Source organism: Poromitra crassiceps, assembly GCF_964638095.1.
Source record: "Poromitra crassiceps genome assembly, chromosome: 13".
NCBI classification, from domain to species: Eukaryota; Metazoa; Chordata; class Actinopteri; order Beryciformes; family Melamphaidae; genus Poromitra; species Poromitra crassiceps.
In genome coordinates this window covers 25370806-25391441 of record NC_139644.1, presented here as the reverse complement: position 1 = coordinate 25391441, position 20636 = coordinate 25370806, and the positions used below count along the sequence as shown (strand labels likewise).

Genomic DNA, 20636 nt, shown 5'->3' with positions numbered 1-20636 from the left:
CTTTTACATTAGTAAACTTTACAAGTGTCTTAGTTACAAATAATAAAACTATACAAATACTATTGTACTAATGTTTAAGATGTCAATTCTTATATAAATTAGATGTAAAGCAAAAGCACTACATTAATATAACAAATACAGGAGAAACGGATGCATCTGATCGGCCAATCGCTGCCCGCCGGCCTCAGCTTTGGAATGAAGCTTAGACTGGTGAAATCAGTGTACTCTTAAAAAAAAGGGGAGGTGGGTAGAAAAAACCCACTTTGGTACAAAGAAACCCCACTGTTACATTACCTGACATATGATATACTGCATTTTTTTCTGTCTTAATATTTTTGTTATAATATTGTTAATATTATCTGAACTTAAGACTTCTTCAAAAGGACTGAAAGAGTGGAATCCATTCCAAATACAAATGCATTGCAGTGTTTTGAACATTAATTTCTAAACAATTTCTGAGATTCCCTGGGTAATGAGAAAAACAACTGATATTGCATTGTGCCCTTAAGTCCAAAACGTCCCATTTGATTTGATTTGGTGAAAGTTCTTCACTCTGGTGCAACTATAGTGTGCTGGCAGAAATTACTCCTGCAAACTACAGTAAGCTGGCAGAAATTACTCCTGCAAACTACAGTAAGCTGGCAGAAATGACTCCTGCAAACTACAGTAAGCTGGCAGAAATGACTCCTGCAAACTACAGTAAGCTGGAAGAAATTACTCCTGCAAACTACAGTAAGCTGGCAGAAATGACTCCTGCAAACTACAGTAAGCTGGCAGAAATGACTCCTGCAAACTACAGTAAGCTGGCAGAAATGACTCCTGCAAACTACAGTAAGCTGGCAGAAATTACTCCTGCAAACTACAGTAAACTGGCAGAAATGACTCCTGCAAACTACAGTAAGCTGGCAGAAATGACTCCTGCAAACTACAGTAAGCTGGCAGAAATGACTCCTGCAAACTACAGTGTGCGGAAGAAATTACTCCTGCAAAACTCGCTTATAAATTGCTCCTAAATGAGCTGAAGCTAATACCGTACTGCTTCTCAGACCTAATACATCAGGGTGGGAACACACTGTGCTGCTTTATTTACATGCCAAGAGAACATCGGTCTTCAATCTCTGTGCGTCCATTGTTGTTGGTTGCCAAAGTTCCAACTTTGGATATTAGTTTCCCAAAGATAGGAATATTGTCTGCAGTGGAAGCTCTCGCTCAGTCCTACAAGCTTTGGACCATCTAACCATCAGAAACTAAACAGAATGATGCTCATTGTGTTAGAAATCAACATCAAACTTTTCCGGACTGAGTTGAAATCACTGCACTGGATCTTTAAGATGTGCTGGGGGTGAGTGGTTAGTGCCTGAACTTTCATTTTGTACTGACTCATTCCTTGTTTGTCGGAATCATGGCCAACAGCGGGTTGTTCCGCTTCTCTAGGCAGCAAGGTTTTCGTTGCACATTAGGATTTTTTGTCTTTGTCGCCCTTTGTCGGGAAAGTGTCGACCCATTTCTGTGTGCGGGCTCGACACTGGTCCCAGTCGTACAGGGGGCGGTACTGGAAGTGGCGCAGGGCTTTGTCGGAGCTCACGGTGAAGGAGGTGCAGGCGATGGCCAGCGTGTAGCGGTTGAGCAGCGGGGTGAAGCTGCACACGGGCCTCAGCAGCCAGCGCAGCAGGTCGTTGAGGCAGGCCAGGAACCAGAGCACCAGCAGCGGCACGCGCACCTGCCCGAAGTTAAACGCAGACAGGAACTGCATGTTGAAGTCCTCGTAGCTCTTGTAGGGCGAGTCGTCATAACAGAAGTACGCCTGGCCTCCAACCGTCTGCGGCTGCTCCCTCAGGGCTCGGGATGCCAAAAGATGCATCCATGCCACGTTGCCTAGCAACAAAACAAAAACATACATAAATTAAAAGGGGGGGGGTAACTATCATATGTCAATGCCCTTAATTGCTACAAAGGATTTACAAATGATCTCCCATGCTTACAATAGAAACAATATTAATATATGAACAATTAATTAAAAAGTAATAATGCTAATAAACATAGTAGCAGAACGTAGAAGTACTGTATGCATGTTATATCAGAAACAGTGATGATGGTTTGAATACTAATATTGTATCCTCTGTGTTTAACGGTTATCAATTGTCAATTGCTATCGAAATGCATGTAATGCTCTTATGGTTTAGTATGGCAGGGAGACGTTTCACTTTCTCTGAGTTTTCATTGTGTGAAAAGTCTACTTCTGCTTCTGGTCCTGGTGTGAACATACGTCACCATGCTAGGGTTATACTAGCCTGGGTAAACCCAGCCTCCACGTGACCTCTATGTACTATCAGTCACAAATAACTTACTTACGTAACTTACAGGCATAGTCTGTGACATCACGTTGAAGGCTGGGTTCACCCAGGCTAGGGTTTTACTACGCCCTCCTTCACAATGTGGGTTACTGGGCCTTTACTGCTGGTCTGGCATCCCCAGGCTGGATGATGCCCTGTTCCCTCACAGTAAGTTGTGTTTATGACTTGGGGGTCGCAAACCCAGGAACTTTCGGCTCACCTGCATAGACCCGCCCATGTTCGGTGTCACTCGGGACACCCCGAATGACCCAGCCTCCCGTGCGGACGCCCATCATATAGAAGTCCTTCATTAGCTGGTGCTGCTCACCGTAGATCCCGGTGGGCCTCAGAGAGCATGTGTACAGACTCGCCCCTCCGTTCACCTGGACAAACAGGAGAGGAGGAGGGAGCCTTAGGAAACAGACGGGAGGGGACCAGGAATGCAAACATTTCCGCACATGTGTTGAAATCTGAATTATGTGGAATTTTGAAGATAAACAGCAGGAGGGTGGAGTGACACCACAGCGAGGCCACGAGAGAACCATCCGTTATTTGTTTTCGGGCACTGTGAGTGAAGTTGCACAAGAATCTCACCACAGTGTCACAACTTTCAACCAACTGAGCAAATACCAGGCCAACAACAAACAGAAAAGGCAAACAACAAAATGCAAACATGTACAGCCTTCGGGTTTGCATTTGTTCCATCCGGTCTGACCGATATTTTATATTCTAATATTCAGTAATAATTCAATAATGGTTGTATTCAGTAACAAGAATATGAGTGTTTGTGCTGAAACAGGCAGATACACACAGTGTTACTGTCTCTGGATGATGCCATTTCTGTTTTCTATCTTGATCTATCTTATCTATCTAAATTTCGAAATGCAGGATAGCAGTTGGCTGAAATTTGGCATGGAGGTCAAGTGTAAAGTTTTTGGTTGTAAAGCAAAAATGCTGCTGGCTTTTCTGAGAACATCTATAAAAATGTGTGAACATGCCGTACCTTGGTGCCGTTAGCCTCAAGCACAATCCTCTCGGCCTTGGCCTTGCTCTTGGGATAGGGCATGGTGTGACTAATGTGGTACGGCGTGTCTTCGTTACCCCTGTGCAGGACAAGCCACACAAACAGTCAGAGAAGGAGTCAGGAGAGAAGGATACAGTCTTTTCTTGACCCTGCCGCATTTATGACTGGAATGTGCTGTGTGACGCCAAGTGCGCAAGCGGCAAGAGGGAGAGAGAGAGAGAGAGAGAGAGAGAGAGAGAGAGAGAGGAGAAAGATCTAAATACTCTAAATACAGTCTTGCCTACAAAAACGGACAATGGTTAATTCTTACACTGGGACCAAATTGATTAATGTGAATGAGAGAGAGGCCAGGATGTTGTTCTGAAAAACAGCTGTAGCTATGTACGAGTTTGCACGCAGACACAAACACACATCTGGAGGAATGTTATAACTTAATGCTTCCAGCGCGTGGCAGACTGACACCGGTGGTTGGACAGGTTACAAGTATTTTGTTATCTCCTGCTGTTGTCTAACATACACACATCTTTCCAGATCAACAGAAACGCCTTGAAGCAGAAGCTGGTTTATATCACCAACTAAGTATGTAATGACGCACCGTGTTGTGGTTGTACCCAACAGTGGAGACGTTGCTCTGAACCATAACAATGATTATGTCCCGCCAGTGCATTGAGATGCACTTGTCATCTCTGTTTGTTTTGTGTTTCGTTTCTTCTTCTTCTTCTCCTTTCATGAATCAGTTTCATCAAAGTCGGACCGCCGGTGTGATGTGCAACGTTTTTCTTTTGATTTCCCCCCCATTTTTCTCCCCAATTGTACTTGGACAATTTCCCCCTGCTGCCCCGGTCGCTGCACCTCTGCCGATCTGGGGAGAGCCATAGACTATCACCATGCTTCCTCCGACACATGCGCAGTTGCCAGCCGCTTCTTTTCACCCAACAGCAGGGAGCTTCGCCGGCAGAACGTAGCCCGTGGGAGGATCACGCTATTCCCACCAGTTCCCGCTTCCGCCCCGACCAGGCGCCCCAGCTGACCAGGGGAGGCGCTAGTGCAGCGACCAGGACACATACCCTCAATCCAGCTTCCCACCCCCAGACACAGCCAATCGTGCCTGTATAGATGCCCTACCAAGCCGGAGGTAACATGGGGGCGCGAACCTACGACCCTTGTGTTGGTAGGCAGGGAATCTACCGTTACACTACCCAGATGCCCGCATGTTTTAACCTTCTAAGGATAATTATAGCGCCCTCATCTGGCTAATCAGTGTCATTTTGCAAATGCCAGAAAACATGATGTCACACAGGGTGTATCCTCCTCCTGCCATGTTTGGGAAAAAACATGACATCAGTGGTTGTCAGAGATTACCGCCTGAGATAATCATTGTTTGCTTGACGGATGGGGGCAGATATGCATCATGCAAACAAAGCTGACTCATTTTTAAAGAACGCTTTCATTCAATAGGGACACTGAACATCGCTTAAGCCTATTTTTACACCATGACAAGGCAAACGGGCGGTGCAGCTTGTTCAGCCTTAATCTTTGGTCTGGTCCTAAATCAGCAAACGCATAGTTCATTCTAACACCACATACTATACCACGCCTAGAACATTACATAACATACATCTGACATACCAGACATCCTAATGCAATCCATTACTGTGAACAGAGAAAACATCAAGATAAGTGACATGGAAAGTCAATGTGAGCCCCGCCCCGCTTAATAGCTCATTTATACCTGCTTTATGTTGTTTTTATCTACATAAAGCCTCGCTTGATGTTACCACTGGGACACTGGAATGCAGTGTGTGAGTGTGTGTGTGTGTGTGTGTGTGTGTGTGTGTGTGTGTGTGTGTGTGTGTGTGTGTGTGTGTGTGTGTGTGTGTGTGAGTGTGTGTGTGTGTGTGTGTGTGTGTGTGTGTGTAGGCTACACTTGCAGAGAGGAGCAAGGCAACAGCTGTGTGTGTCAGAGGATGTAGCCTGTCACTGTGCCCTGCACAGGGTCAGAACAACAGACAGGCTGTTTGCCTGTCTGTACATAGATCATAGAACATAGAATTTATCTATGTGTATGTGTTGTTGTAGAATGGAATTAATCAATACATTCTTCATCCGCGACCATTGAGAGAATGCAATTTCCGCATCGGCCTCAAAAAGAGAGGGGCTGTGTTGGGGACTGTCCGCGACATAACCAGCACCTCTCTTATTGAGCCAAAATGTGACGGTGGGCAACTTGAGGTAAAACCACTTGAGATCAAAAGAATAACTGGAGCCAGGAGTCTACCCCCCCCCCCCCCCCCCTGTCATTCTCTCCTCTTCACCCCATCATATCTTTCCTTTACAGACTCTCAGATTTCCATCAAGTGGGCGAAATTCAAGAGTAGAGAAGATAAAAAGAGATAAAAGAGACTGCGTTGATGTCATTGTAAAAGCAGTCTTTGAAAAAGTTACGATTAAAGTGTAGAGTATGTGGGTATGTGGTTTGGCGAGGAAAAGAGAACAGACGGTTAATAGAATGACAAGTAGGCTGCACGCAGAAACATGTACAGTAGACTTTGGTAAACATGTTGGCTGAACATAATTGGATTCAAACTTCACCTGATAAACGGGTCTCCTTTGACGTTGGGACCGATCACCTCCATGCTGCTGGTGTAGACCAGGGACTGGATGCCATTCTCCACACAGGCATTGATCACGTTCTCTGTTCCTGAGAGGAGAGAAAGCATTGTTTCAGAGATGGACACTGGGGGGTTGATACATCATATTTCATGAAGCAACTCTCTTTATTCCCTCAGTCCTGAGGGAACCCAGGTGACTGTAACCCTGTTCTGTGTTAAATAAGGAGTGGTCATGCAGCACAAAGAAACCAGTCGGATGGTGAAAAAATAAGAACTCTCTAAACTGGATTTAAAGGAGGGGTATAGTTTGCTTTTTCAGTAATTTTATATATTCGATCCAGAGAATAGAGAAGAGGAACAAGTTCAACAGCACATGTCATAAGATGTTTCAGAATTATTAGTTGATGCCATGTTGGATGTTACCTGTAAACTGTTGCACCTTCAAACATTAGCTTTATGTAGAGTCTAGATTTAGATTAGATTAGATTAGATTAGATCTAGATTAGAGTCCCAACCATACTTGCCAACCCTCACAATTTTCCAGGGAGACTCCAGATTTTCATTGCCCTCTCGGTTTCCTCGCGTTATGTTCTTAGATTATCACAATGTATTTCTGACACTGTACAGCGTGTTATACTGTTTCCTTTCCACCCAGACAACAATACAGCTACACCAAATGTATCATTTCTATGGCATGCACGCAATGAGAGCTGCTCGCCGCAGCCATGCTATCTATCTCCACTTAAAATTCAACTGAGCACCTGCAGGCGCCGTCAGGACTTCATGGTGTATTCAAGTGCACCTCATAAATCAGAAATCTATTCACAGTATTCCCATGATGTCACAAGCATTTTCCTACCAATATGGCGCACACACAGCTCATTGGCTGTTTGTGCCATTTGATTGCAATCACCTGTTAATTGATTACAATCACCTGTTATTTTCCTACCAAGATGGCCGTGTGATGATATAACAGAATACTATCAATACTTGAAAGCCACGAAGGTTGTTTAAAACAGGAAGGGCTCTATTTGTTTCTTATTTTTCTTTGTTGAAATACATAGCCTACATATGTCTTTCTTGTTCTTTGACTACAGCATTTTTAATAATTAAATTTAATAATAATAATAATAATAATAATAATAATGCTTGGGTTACGAAATCAAGTATGGTCCCAACCCAGATGACTGTAACCCCGTTCCTCTAATAACTGGATTCAAGACTTTTGAATACTTTCCAATAACCTTACGAGGCAGCTGGATTCTCAAGATGATGATTGCACCAGAAATCCATCTTGCCGCGCTCCAAGCTATTGGTTAACTTGGTCCTAGCAGTGGGCCGGACCAATCAGCGTCCACTCCAGAGGCAGCTACGGGCAGGATTTAGGTGTGACGACAGCGAGACGCGAGCCCGTGATAGACGGTGACAGACAGATGGTTCATCCAATCACCTAGCAGAAAGGATCTCTGCACACCTGGGAATATGACAGGTCCTTCGATGTGATTGGATGATTGGTTCATGGGGGCATCCCCTATATGTATATATAGATGGAGTCAAGGCGATGTCGCCCATAATACTGATGAAGGTCCTAGTGACCGAAACGTATAATATCCAATAAATCTTCTCCTAAGAAGGTGAGACAGTGTGCGGGAGCTTTTCTTTACACTCATCCAATCACCTGCCCGGTATTTTTTGAAAGCGCACACCCTTTTACTAACAGTTTCCAAAGATGAGATCCCAGATGGTTCCGTGTAACAAACCATCTGGTTAACTTTCCAAGACTCTTTCAGACTTATTAATGACTGTTTAATACCTTGTTATTGTTTCAAGGATGGAGTCAAGACGAATATAAATTAAAAACAGAAGAAAGGGACACAGTTCACAGAAAGCACTTGTTAAAAAAACATATGGTCCAATTTGGCAGAGGATGAAGAGGAGTGAGTGTCTTGAGTAACCTTAGCCAGGAATTGCCTCCAGTATGAGAACTGTTCACTCATACTTTAACAAACATCTTAAAAATGGGATATGAAAGAACTGTTTGTGAAGCATTCTGATCCGATGCCACAGACGCCAAGGGAAACCAACATCCATGCCAAGAGAGACTCTCTCCAGAGCCAGAGGGAACAATGATTGCATTGTAACTGTATCAAAAAACACCTGATATGGTGTCATACCATGTGAAAGTGGCATCAATCTTATTCAGAGTATTGCCTTAATCGGGTGAATCATCAGCGTGTATGTAAACATAGGCCTACTCAATGTCTGATTGTTTTTGCACATTCTGCTGTGTAAAAACCACTATGAATTGGATTCATGTGCATTTTTGTAGCAATTTGATTAAATAGAAAGGAATAGAAACTTCCTTGAAGGGAGGACATTTAAATAGCAAAGATCTAGCCTAGTTGTTGACACATTCCTAAAAATCAGAGGAATTTCAAGACAGACTACAATTTTGGATCATGATAAAAGAAGCATTTACTTTCAAATGTTTTGTTCAGAACTGGATCAGATAAACACAGTAAATAAACACTGGGTTGTTTATTTTACAATGTGTGGATTATCCATTAGCTACAAATCTGTCTTTGCTGCAAACAAAGCTGATATCAGAAACAGTTCAATGGGCAACTTCAATAAAGATTGAACCCATAAAGAGAGGACTGGAGCACTCCAATCACTTAATAAGGTACAACCTATTGAATATATTTAAAGTGATTTGAGTGCTCCAGTCCTCTCTTTGGGTTCAAATCAATCTTTATTGAAGTGGCCCATTGAACTGTTTCCAGTATTCTGTCCTTTCCGACCAACCTCTGTGGAGGGGTTGAAGCGCAAGAGATTCCTTCTATTGTTAAAGCTGATATCAGGTCTATCCAGTACATCATCTTAGTGGGTTATATTGTATGAAGTGGAATTAGATTCAAAATATGAAAGCTCAATGTGAAATATGTGGTCCATTTATGGATGGAATAACCACTAAGGTTTCAAATAAAAGATATACCACCCTCCTGTGCAAAGATAGGAACAATTTTCAGGCCACGTTTCCTTTCACTTCCCACTGACTTCCACAATAAAACTTTTCCAGGACAAATGCAGGCCTTGGTGATAAATACATGCTCATAAATATGATGCCATATTACTTGTGTATACCCATGCAGTGTCCATGCAGAACAGTGATGTGCGTCCCTATGTGACCGGTGGAGGCTGCGTAGCCATAGCGTAGCATCGCAAGTTCGGGCATTTATCGGCCCTAATTACCTAATTAAACAATATGGCTCCATTAGCATTAGGTCACCTGCAGGGGTGCTCTTTAAGCTCTTTTGAAAGATTCAGTGCGATCGCACATAAAATGTCATAGCTGTGGCCGAACACACAGAGACTTTCTTGTTATGACAAAGATTGTTATAGGATTATATTTACACTCTCTACAGTACAGTTATAATATCCTCATCAGTTATCAATGGAACTATTTTAACTGATCCAAAAACATGGCTTCACAATATATCCAGTTTTAGAAGTAGACGCAAACATGAACACACTAAATAACAAAAATAACTCGCAGATGGGAATAAGTTAGTCATTCATAAATTCAAAGAGTTCAAAGCCATGAACCATCATGGCCCCGTACGGGTTTCTGAAAGCAGATATATATATACTGTACATATCTTTGTATCGAAGTTTCAGTTTTTCCCCAAAAACGTTATTCCTGTCAGGGTGGAAAAAGCAAGCATAGACCAGTGGTTCTCAACATGGGAACGACCAGGGAGCCTTACTGGTGTTCCAGGGGGGTCCCCAACAGATTGATGAATTGTTTAACTTCACCATTACTTAATTTACAAAAAGTTAACACATTTAGAGAAAGTAAAAGAATGAGTTAAATAAAATAGTGCCAGAGGCCTCTTACTTGTACAGTGTGGTGGTCTCAAGCGCATCCAAGGTGACACTCATTGAGGGAGATAGAAGGAAGGAAAAGTAGGAAAAAGTGTGGTTTTTCCTACTTTCCTACTTTTCCTTCCTTCTATCTCCCTCAACGAGTGTCACCTTGGATGCGCTTGAGACCACCACACTGTACAAGTAAGTGGCCTCTGGCACTATTTTATTCAATTGTTCCCTTACCAAGAGCACCTTGGATACTAACAAACAAACAAACACACACACATACGACAGAGCACGCCAGAGTTATTTGATCATAGTTTCACTGTTACCTCCCTACCTGCAACACAGATGGTCATGGAATTCTGGACCAACAATAACAATCACATTCGATTTAGGTCAGAGAAACAAATGTAATCACATGGGGGGGGGGGTGTCTGTCCCCCCAATCTGTACTAAATTAGAGATCCTGTGATATGTTAATGGTAGAGAATAGCTGATGTAGGCCATCATCATGTGAAATTCCTTTAGAGTTCTAAAGTTGCTGTCTTTATATGAAGGATTAGTTTACAGAAACATGACTGAACAATTTATTCAACAAAATAATATGCAGAGTTCAACTTTCTTCACAGCTTAGACAGGCTGTTTTCATAGCGGTCAGGGTGGGAGGAACCTCCATGATATTGGATCTGGACTGGAGAGCCATGTACCACAGGTCAAATCAGACCATGTGCTTCCTCTGTTGCTTGGGTGCTTTCCTACTTTAGATCATCCAGACAACTGAACCACCCATCGTTAATCTCGGTCTTTCCTTGTCCTCCCCGTCCCCAGGATTCTTACACATTTTCAATTAAAATATTCCAGATTTTTTCCAGACCTTGATTTGTTTTGAAGATTTTGTCGGGTGTTCAATATGATTCATACAGATAAACATCTTGCCCCTGCGAAGTAGATCACATCCAGCATTGCCGCTAGCCATTTGGGTGCCCTAAGCATACTGTAAGTGCTTTGTGGTGCCCCCATCCCAAGAAAAACAATATTCTTTAAACTGAAGAAATAGGTCATATTTTCATTATCAATGTTACAAATAAGAAAACCAGAACTATGAAATAACAGTATATCACACCACTCCTCTCGCACCCCAACCCTCCCCCCCGCCTCCACCAACAGAGCAGGAGCCTCCGGACCTAGCCTGCCTGCAGCCCCCTGTCCCCCACCGTCACCTCTACACATGCAAGAGTCAGAGGTAAATATGCTCTTCAAAAGGCTAAAGCGGCTGGTTCTGATGCCCTATCACCCTCTTCCCTGAAGCACTGTGCTGACCAGCTGGCCCCGGTGATTTCAATTCCTCACTGGAGACCTGCCACGTACCAACATGCTTCAAAACATCAACCATAATCCCCCTCCCAAAAAAGGCAAGGCCCTCGGCACTTAAAGACTATAAGGGCCCTATTCTCCCACAGGCCTTTGGCGCAAAAACAGGCCTTAAACGCAAAAAAACGTGCCTTGCTCCTGCCTCGGGAAGATATAAATTATTAGGCCCCGAAATGCGCTTTAGGCGAAATAGGCGTGGCGCAGTCCCAGAATGGGCGAGAATGGGCGTTTCGGCCTTAAATACCGACCTGATATCTTCCCACCTGGCGTTAATTTAGCGCTTTGCGCTTTTGAAAACCAGGCCTACTCAGTGCGCTGGTTGCGCGGAGCGCTCCTCTGCCTCTCCTCTGCCTCTCCTCTGTCCCTTCTCTCTGTGTCACTCCCTCTCTCTTGCTCATCAGTCTGACAGGCACAACTGCCTGATAGACTGTCGACAAGCCGACTGCTTGAAAAAAGCAGGTTCTCTCTCTCTCTCTCTCAGAAAAAATAAGTTGTTATACCGTACATAGTATAACAACATGACAGTTTTTTCTAACATGACAGTTTTGAGCCCGTGACATTCAGAGGCTATTGCATCATCCTACCTATGCAGTGAAGGCGAGAGAAAACGAGATCATTCTGGCCAAACATTCACTGCCTGGCTTCCCTGCAACAGCCAGACATGTGAAATCTCCCAGCATGCATTGGGCTAATACATTTCGATAATAAATCGCATCCAAATTAGCCTAAATAGATAGAAAGGTACATCGAAATAGATCGAAATAACGTGTAATGTTACCACAACATGCTATTGTAGAATATTTCAATATTGGACAAAATAAAATCGCGAAATCCAAACACAACCCTATTCAACTATGTGAAACATATATGTCATCCTGGGCCTATATATATATCCCTCGTCGATTTTACGCGATTTAGATAAGTGACAGCGTAATGCGCTTCTACTGTCATGTGCTATACTGTGATGTCTGCTCCAATAAATTGGCCCTACTTCACATTTAGTTTTACAATAAAAACACATTTCTGCAATGACTTTACATAATGTAGGCTATATTTATGTGCATCATCCTACCTGTGCAGCAGGGGAGAGAAAACGATATCATTCTGGACAAACTTTCACCAATCTAATTAATCTCATCATAGGGATAGGCTATATTTTTCTAGCTGATGCGTTTAGAACATTCTTTTCACTTTGATCTTGCTATAGTGTAGCGTATTTACATGCTTGCAGTATTTAAACTGCAGTTAGATTGGTTTGAGAATAATATGGAATAATAGCCTATATATGGAGACAGACAGAGGGGATAAAAGGGAGGGGGGGAGATCAGAGCCCTCGGCTTTTCTGAAGCCGGACTGGATCGCTCCGTGGAATTGGAGCTGAAAAGTGAAGCATGTGATTCGTTTACTGCACTTACCCAATGAGCAGATAGTGCATAATTTTACGCTTAAAAGGCGTGGTTGTAATGCTTAAGGCTGCGTGTAGCGCCGATACCAAAATATCAAGTGCGCTGGTCCACGCCCACTACTCTGGGCTGCGTCTGCCGTTGAGCGCAGTTCATAGGCCCTATAGACCCGTCGCCTTGACCTATGTGGTCATAAAGTCCTTCGAGCGCCTTGTTCTGTCCTACCTTAAATCCATCACAGACCCACTCCTGGACCCCCTACAGTTCACCTACAGAACCAACAGGTCTATAGACGATGCGATAAACATGGCCCTCCACCACATCCTCACACACCTGGACAATGCAGGAACCTATGCCAGGATCCTCTTCGTGGATTTCAGCTCAGCGTTTGACACGATCATCCCAGCCATGCTACAGGAAAAACTCTCCCAGCTGGGCATGCCCGACCCCATTTGCAGATGGACCACAGACTTCCTGACTGACAGGAAGCAGCACGTGAGGCTGGGTATTAAGCACATAACTGACTTTCGGTCTATCAGCACCGGTGCTGCCCAGGGCGGTGTCCTCTCTCCCTACTTCTTCGGTCTGTACACCAACAGCTGCACCTCCAGTCATCAGTCCGTCAAGCTCCTGAAGTTCGCGGACGATACCACCCTCATAGGGCTCATCACAGACAGAGATGAGTCGGAATACAGACAGGAAGTTGACCATCTGGTGACTTGGTGCAGTCAAAACAACCTGGTGTTAAATGTGTGTCAAAAAACAGTGGAGATGATTGTGGATTATAGGAGGAACAAAGGCCCACCTTCCCCCATCACCCTGAGTGACTCCCCCGTCAACACTGTGGAGTCCTTCCGCTTCCTGGGGACCATCATCAGCCATGGGAGCTGAACATCAGAGCTCTCACCAAGAAGGCACAGCAGAGGATGTACTTTGTACGGCAGCTGAAGAAATTCAAAGTGCCAAAGGCCACGATGGTGCACTTATACACCTCTATCGTTGAGTCCATCCTCACCTCCTCCATCCAGGACCTGCATGCAGCCAGGACACTGAAGCGGTCTCGCAAGATCAAGGCCGACCCCTCCCACCCTGGCCACAAACTCTTCAAGACACTCCACCACGGCAGGAGACTGAGGTCTGCCAAGACCAGAACCAGTCACCACAAGAACAGCTTCTTCCAAACCGCCATCAGCCTCACCAACAAGGCCCGGAAACCCCTTCCACCAAGGACCTCACCAACACCCCCCACAAACCCACTACCTCCTCCTGAACTCAGCAGAACCTACAGGATGTTATTGATTGCATGTGATTTGGTCGGTATTTGATATCATGCATGCTGACAGCGGCTGGGTAATAACAACATCCCTCAAAATCTGAACATTATTCTTCACATCAACAAAAACTGTGGACTCAAAATGGGTCTACATCTACAACGACATAAAAGCTATAATTATGTGTGTATCGGACCTGAACCAAACTTTCCGTAATTTTCTAGACATTTTTTCAAATTCCCAAACTATTCAAGACCTGGAAATATTTAAATTCATTTTTAATACTTTTCCAGACTTTCCAGACCTGCGTAGGAACCTTGTGTCTCTTTCCCCCCTGTCTCTCTCTCATTCTGATTGCTCTACCCTCCCTCCCATTTTTTATCCCTCCACCCTGCCTCACCTTTGACATTGACGGCGTTGATGAGGGCCTCTGGCACGCGGTGCCAAACGTCCACCAGGCTGGCCGTGTGGATGACCACGTGGGCCCCACGGGACGCCTCCAGCACCACGGGGTAGTCTGTGATGTCCCCCTGAATCACCTGCACCTTCACTCGCTCTGTGGGAGGGACAGAATGACACAACCATGATTGGGGGTAGAGCTTAGATCGGGCCCAAAAAAACAACCTAAGTCCGTTCTGTCTGAGCACAGCCCGGCCCATCCCATTGGCTGCATTTATGGGGCCGAGCTTGGCCCGAACCCAAAATTTTCTTAGTAGTAAGTTGGCTGTTTATCTAAACTATAACCCTGTTGTCTGTTCAGTCTTGTGAATACATAAGGTTTTAAGGTTACAATGTTATAACATTCTGATTATCACACCCAAAATTACCCCAATTATATAAATATCTGACCACGAGCCTGGCCCGGCCCGACCCGGGCCTGAGGAATAGAAGGGAACTTCTATTATGTTATTATATCTATTATTACCCACTGGTCCAGTCAGGGTGAGCCCGGGTTTGGGCAGAGAATCTAACCTCTAATTGGGAGTCTGACTCACAAGCAACAAGATCCTGGATCAAGACTGTTTTCACAAGAATCAGACAATACAACCGCATGCTAGCACACACGCTTCTAAGACGTGAATTACAGGCAACAAGATAGTTTAAAGAGAAACTACACACACTGGCATGCGAGTGAAAGAGTTTCTAAGAGCAGCGGAAGTAGAAATGTATCCTTCTGGGAAATTGGGGAAAATTGGAATAGGTGTTTGATTATCACATTTTCTTTGAGCTTTGTTAGGTCGAAGCCGGTAATGTCACTTTGTTGTCTCATTACGTCTAAAAACAGCAATGTTGTTTGAGGACAGTTTGCATCCTGTTCATATAATCATCTTTACACAACACCTCACACTATGCAAAGCCTTTGTGCTTTTCCAAAGTGTTTTAACTTGGGAGGCAACTGTTGCATATTAGGGAAATAACTGTTCCCTTTTCACATTCTTGAAGGTTTTTTGGGGGGGAAAACGACCCACACCCTCGTCTGTTCCGGCCTCATGTCAGTTGTCCTTGAAATGGGTTCAGCTGATAACCAAAGGACAAAGTGTCCTGGAGTTGCCACAGGTTGCAGTTATGGTGAGAGACGTACTGCACAGTAGCTCATGGATAATAGGCGTCTCGTTTAAAGGGCAAACCTCTAATTTACTGAGCAGGACCCAAAGCTGTCGCAGCTTTACCCAGACAGCCACTCCTTCTGAAGTTTGCCCTCCCATCTGTCATTTTAGAGGTGCGTGTCTGCATTCTAATTAGTGGAAAGGAAACAGGAACCAAATTAACCAGTCAACTTCCCATTTACTTTGTGGCTGTGAGAGTTGGGTTATTATCAGGGTGTTAAATATCATCTACGGCTGGCACTGCGAGAGACTACTGAGACTGTTGTCTCCGATTACTGCTCTCTCTCAGGCCTTGACTCCAGCAGTGCATGAGCAGCAGGCTTCAGGGAGGGAATAAGTAATGAATGCCGACCAAAGCATTAGCATTCCACTGCAGGGGAGAGATCCCCTCCGGCTTGGCCGGGCACATGAACTCCCGAACTAGCGAAAGAAAAAGCCCTATGGTTATTCAAAAGTAATCTTGATATTCTCATCTGATGTTGTGCATTTTCACCAGGGAAAAGGGAACACACAGCTTAGCATTTTGGTTAAATCTGATATATGTTCTGTTCAGGTAGGATGCAAAGATAAAACAAGAGAGAAACAGATAGCATGTAAAGAGCAACACACACACACGCACACGCACACGCACACGCACACACACACACACACACACACACACACACACACACACACACACACACACACACACACACACACGCACACACACACACACACACACACACACACACACACACACACACACACACACACACACACACAAATCCACCACACACCCAACCCTGGAAATTAATTCCAAGTAAATACCTCCATAGCTTCCCAAGCACGGCATTTTAGACTTGAGTGACAAGCAAATTGATCTGTTTTCTGAAAGCCAGGCAGAACTGGTTGTAAACCATCAACAAATTAGTAAATTAAGTTAAGTTATCCTTTATTGTCCCCATGGGGAAATTCATCCTCTGCATGATTTGACCCATCCTCTACTAGGAACCTTCCTAGAACTAGGAGCCACCACAATGCAAAGCCCAGGGACCAACTCCAGTTCTTTTTCCAGTGCCTTGGTCAGGGGCACTGACAGGAGTATTATTATTAACCCTAACATACAAAGACTATAATGTAGTCTTTGATGGTGTGAGGAAACCCACACGGACACAGCGAGAACATGCAAACTCCACATAGAAAGGATCTGGGACGGACCGGGGTTCGATTCAAACCCGGGACCTTCTTGCTGTAAGGCAACAAAGTTAACCACTGAGCTACCGTGTCATAGTAACGGGACAGTGATGACAAACTATTCATTGACAAATTCGAACATCCTCATCCGGGGCCAGGAAATCTAGGGGAGTTGGCCGGGCAGTGGATGCTGGGGGCCATGTCTCTGCAGGCTGACCTGCTCAACACCATGAGCTCATATGGGGGAAATTCATGTTTACCCACTGTCTCTTTGCACAGCCAGCTGCAGAATGGTTCATTGCCCTCCTGTAGCCTAGGTAACTTCTAAGGTCTTCCATATTATTAACATTGTACCCTTGGTGTATCGTCCCAGTAAATATTGACAAGTAGCCTACATGCCATCTGCTTACCAATAAAATAAAGCCTAGTCACTCAGTCATCTCCATTGTTTTCAGTGAGCTGGTGAAAGTGGCTGCATTGTGTTAGCCTGGGTAAACCCAGCCCCCAGTGACCTGCTCTCAGACTAACCCTGCTCACGAGTCACAAGAGTCAAGTCAAGTCACAAACTCTGAGAGCAGGTCACGTGGGGGCTGGGTTTACCCAGGCTAGCATTGTGTGGTAGCTGGTGGTGCAGAATAATGCCGTGGGGCGGGCCAGGCCCGCCCATTTCCCGTCTTTGCCCGGCCTGATAAAATGTGTCCCCTTCCCCCCCACTTGCTCTCCCCTAAAAAAAATAAGAAAACAGATTTACTGGCGATATGGGAGAGCAGAGCAAGGAACTAACCATTCTACACTGAAACAGATATTGGTATGAAGGGTATATATACCACTCTCATACCATGTGTGTATCACTTAGGGTGTCGAGTCATAGTCTATTTTTTATTTGTCTTTATTGAATGTTCCAAAACTGCATGTTTAACTAAGAATAGGCTAATGATTATTTCCACCCACCATTTATTTAATTTGGTTACTTTCATGTCAAAAGTTTGTAAGGAACAAGGCATGCTGGGGAAAATATGCAAATGTGTTTGTCCAATGCTCCAATGGCATTGCTCTCTGTCAGAACTTGCTTGGATGTCCTAGTAGCAAAAGTAAACACATAAATTAATCACAGATGACGTCAGGGTTTAGCAAGCCCAGATGCTAGTAGTGAGTGAGCTAGTCATTTAAAATTAGATATTCCCATCTCCACCTTCCTTTCAGCTCTGGCTGATGGACATGGTCTCAGTTAGATGTATGGAGAGAGACTCAGGTTCCTGAACCCTGAGTACCAATTCACTGAAGACATTTTTGACTATCATGGGACCCGTTCCTGGCTTACTTTAACAAGGTTAAAAGTGACAAGTAACTTGCCCAGTTGTTCTCTCATGGACCACTTGCGTGGTATACCATGCGCAACACCTCGTATAAGCACATAACATAAACAGCTTATGCGGCTGGTACAGCAGCACCACATTTTGGTGTTGGAATGTTGATAATATATGTATGTTTTTTCTTCTTCCTGTGTTTGAGCTTGTTTTCGTTCTTATGCTCTGAAAAATTGAAAAATAAAATATTGGGGGGGGGGGGGGGGGGGGGGGGGGGGCGATGGGAACCCAATTCTTTCCCAAGGTCCACCCCCCTTGGAGTGCCCCGTCAAGCTAATTAAATGCCCCCTCTGTAATTTGGGTTTGGAGCCAGGCCTAACCTGACCTTCACACAGTGCTGACTCACTGACTCAGCAGCACCACAGAAACACTATAAGGAACTTTTTCATTTGGGCTAGCTTGATTTGAATAGCTCCAGCAACAGCAAAATACACCGAACAACGCTCACTATAGCACCGATACGTGCGGGGGGAGCTTACACCAAAGTTATTAAAGTTTTGTGTGGCTGGCTTATCGGCAAACGTAGGCTACTCGCTTAAAACATATCAAAAAAATATTTTTTTATTTCAATAGACGCTTTTCAATTCGGCTGCGCTCAAGGGAGCGGGACGGTGGGTGCGGAGGGTGCTGCAGCAACCCCTGGTGGCGAGAGATGGGATTTTCGAAATTGTTGGATTTGGCTGCCTTGTGTTTATGCCACCAACAAAATGCATTAAAAAACAGTTTGTGCTTCCCAGGCAGCTCTAATCTTATTTCATATGCTCTCTCTTCAAATCTCTTCATAATCTGGTTTTCCATCATAATAATAATAAATTCAGTGTTTATGCCTGTGTTGCTGTCGTAGTGTAAAACGACTAAAGGGAGAGCAGGTGGTTACATGAAAGTGAGTGAGAAAAGGAGAAGATACTGAATAATGACATCACAACAGTATAATCCTAATGTTAATTTAAAATTAAATATTCTTCTAAATATGGATGAAAGTCCAAAAAACGTCACATTTTCTTCGACGCTGCCCGCATTCCTTACAGCACCCCCTACTTAATAATAGTTCCAGCGCGGCTGCGCTGCCTGCGCATTATGATCCACCAAGCAGCACTTATTTAAATAAAATGTGACGTTGAAAATGTGATGCTCACCGTTCTTCCACCAAAATTCTCCGTGAAGGGGGTAGGCTACTTTTGTTACTTTGAAACAAGAACTAGTTGGTACACCATATATGCCGAATTAAAGGGCGCTATATGAAAATGCGAAAAGATGTAGGCCTACGGACAGACAGTCGCAGACAGTTCGGCTTACCTGTGCTGTGTCCATTTAGACTGGAGTCTACGTGTTTGTCGAACACTCTAACCTCCGCTAGTTTATCTTCCTTGTCCAGCAGAACTTGCAGCAGGTGTTGACCGAGAAACCCGCAGCCCCCTGTGATCAAATAGACGAGACCCGACTGTTTTTCAGAATCAGACATTGTATTGCTCTTAATATTGCAGTGACAGCTCTAACGTTACAATCCTGCTTCTGTCTCCTGTCTCCCTCTGCATACCGGTGTTAATATCCACAGTCAATGCTGTATCCCTTACTGCTGTCAGTGCTGTGGCCCAACCGGGCTCAACGACATCCAACCAGATTCGATGGGCGGGATCTAGCGTCAAAGCAACGCGCACGCGCACGCACGCACGCGCACACACACGCGCGCACACACACACACACACACACACACACACACACACACACACACACACACACACACACACACACACACACACACACACACACACGCTTTTTGTGTGTGAGTAAATACTTTTAGTGTCTATTGATTCACAATCCGTGTTTTACGCAACAACTGTTGATTTTTATAGAATTGCATGTTTTTTATACACCCAAATATCCCTTTCCCAAAATGACAGATTTCATCATTTTATTTTGAAAGCAAACTTGCCTGTTTCAAGGTGTTTTTCTGGCTGGCTCATGCAGAAACCTCATGGGAGACTTCTTTATTTGCTTGGTGACGTCCTTGAAACTTTTCAGTCTTCATTCTGAAGGCCATAGAGACTCTCCTGTAGTAGCCTTCCACCAGCAGGTCACACACAGATTAGACAAGGGAGACTCTGTTCAAGGTTTATTAGGTCATCCGGAAGGCGTGTCGCACACAGAAAGCCTAACATGGGCACACACTCAGTCAGAACATCACTTTGATACACAAAATTATACTGATTTCAGCTGCTTGTCTGCTTTATATACCTCTGGTATGGTCTATACAGCCACAAATGGCAGACCTTCCCTCTCCCTAAATTCTCCCTCTTTTCTCTGTAGACTCAGAGGCCTGGCTGCACTAATGGACTTAATACACCTTCTTATCACCTCTCGCATCTGGTCTCTAACGTGGCTTCCATGAAGGTTCAATTACAACATCACAAAGAATCAGTGGTGTCCAAACTCAGGTCTGGGGACCACTCAGCAGCACAAAACAGTTATTTTCATTGTTATTTCATGCACTAGAGATCAGAACTACAGTATGTTTAGTTTGCTCTACTGTAATGTCATCACCTACAGTAAACACAGCAAATTCTTCATTAAATCATACGTAAGTTTTCTCAGATGGGGTGACTTT

The 20636-nt window shown here is 44.3% G+C and overlaps 1 protein-coding gene across 1 annotated transcript; it reads right to left on the bottom strand.

Moving 5' to 3' along the window:
• Positions 1-777: 777 nt before the first annotated feature.
• On the bottom strand, positions 778-19493 carry LOC310788436 (3 beta-hydroxysteroid dehydrogenase type 7-like; the record flags this gene model as incomplete). The annotated part of the gene is made up of 6 exons (XM_083649992.1): positions 778-1875; positions 2554-2716; positions 3337-3436; positions 5950-6058; positions 14285-14440; positions 19328-19493. The coding sequence occupies 6 exons, from the start codon at positions 19491-19493 to the stop codon at positions 1457-1459; spliced, it is 1113 nt and encodes a 370-aa protein (XP_083506118.1). The 3' UTR covers positions 778-1456.
• Positions 19494-20636: the final 1143 nt, after the last annotated feature.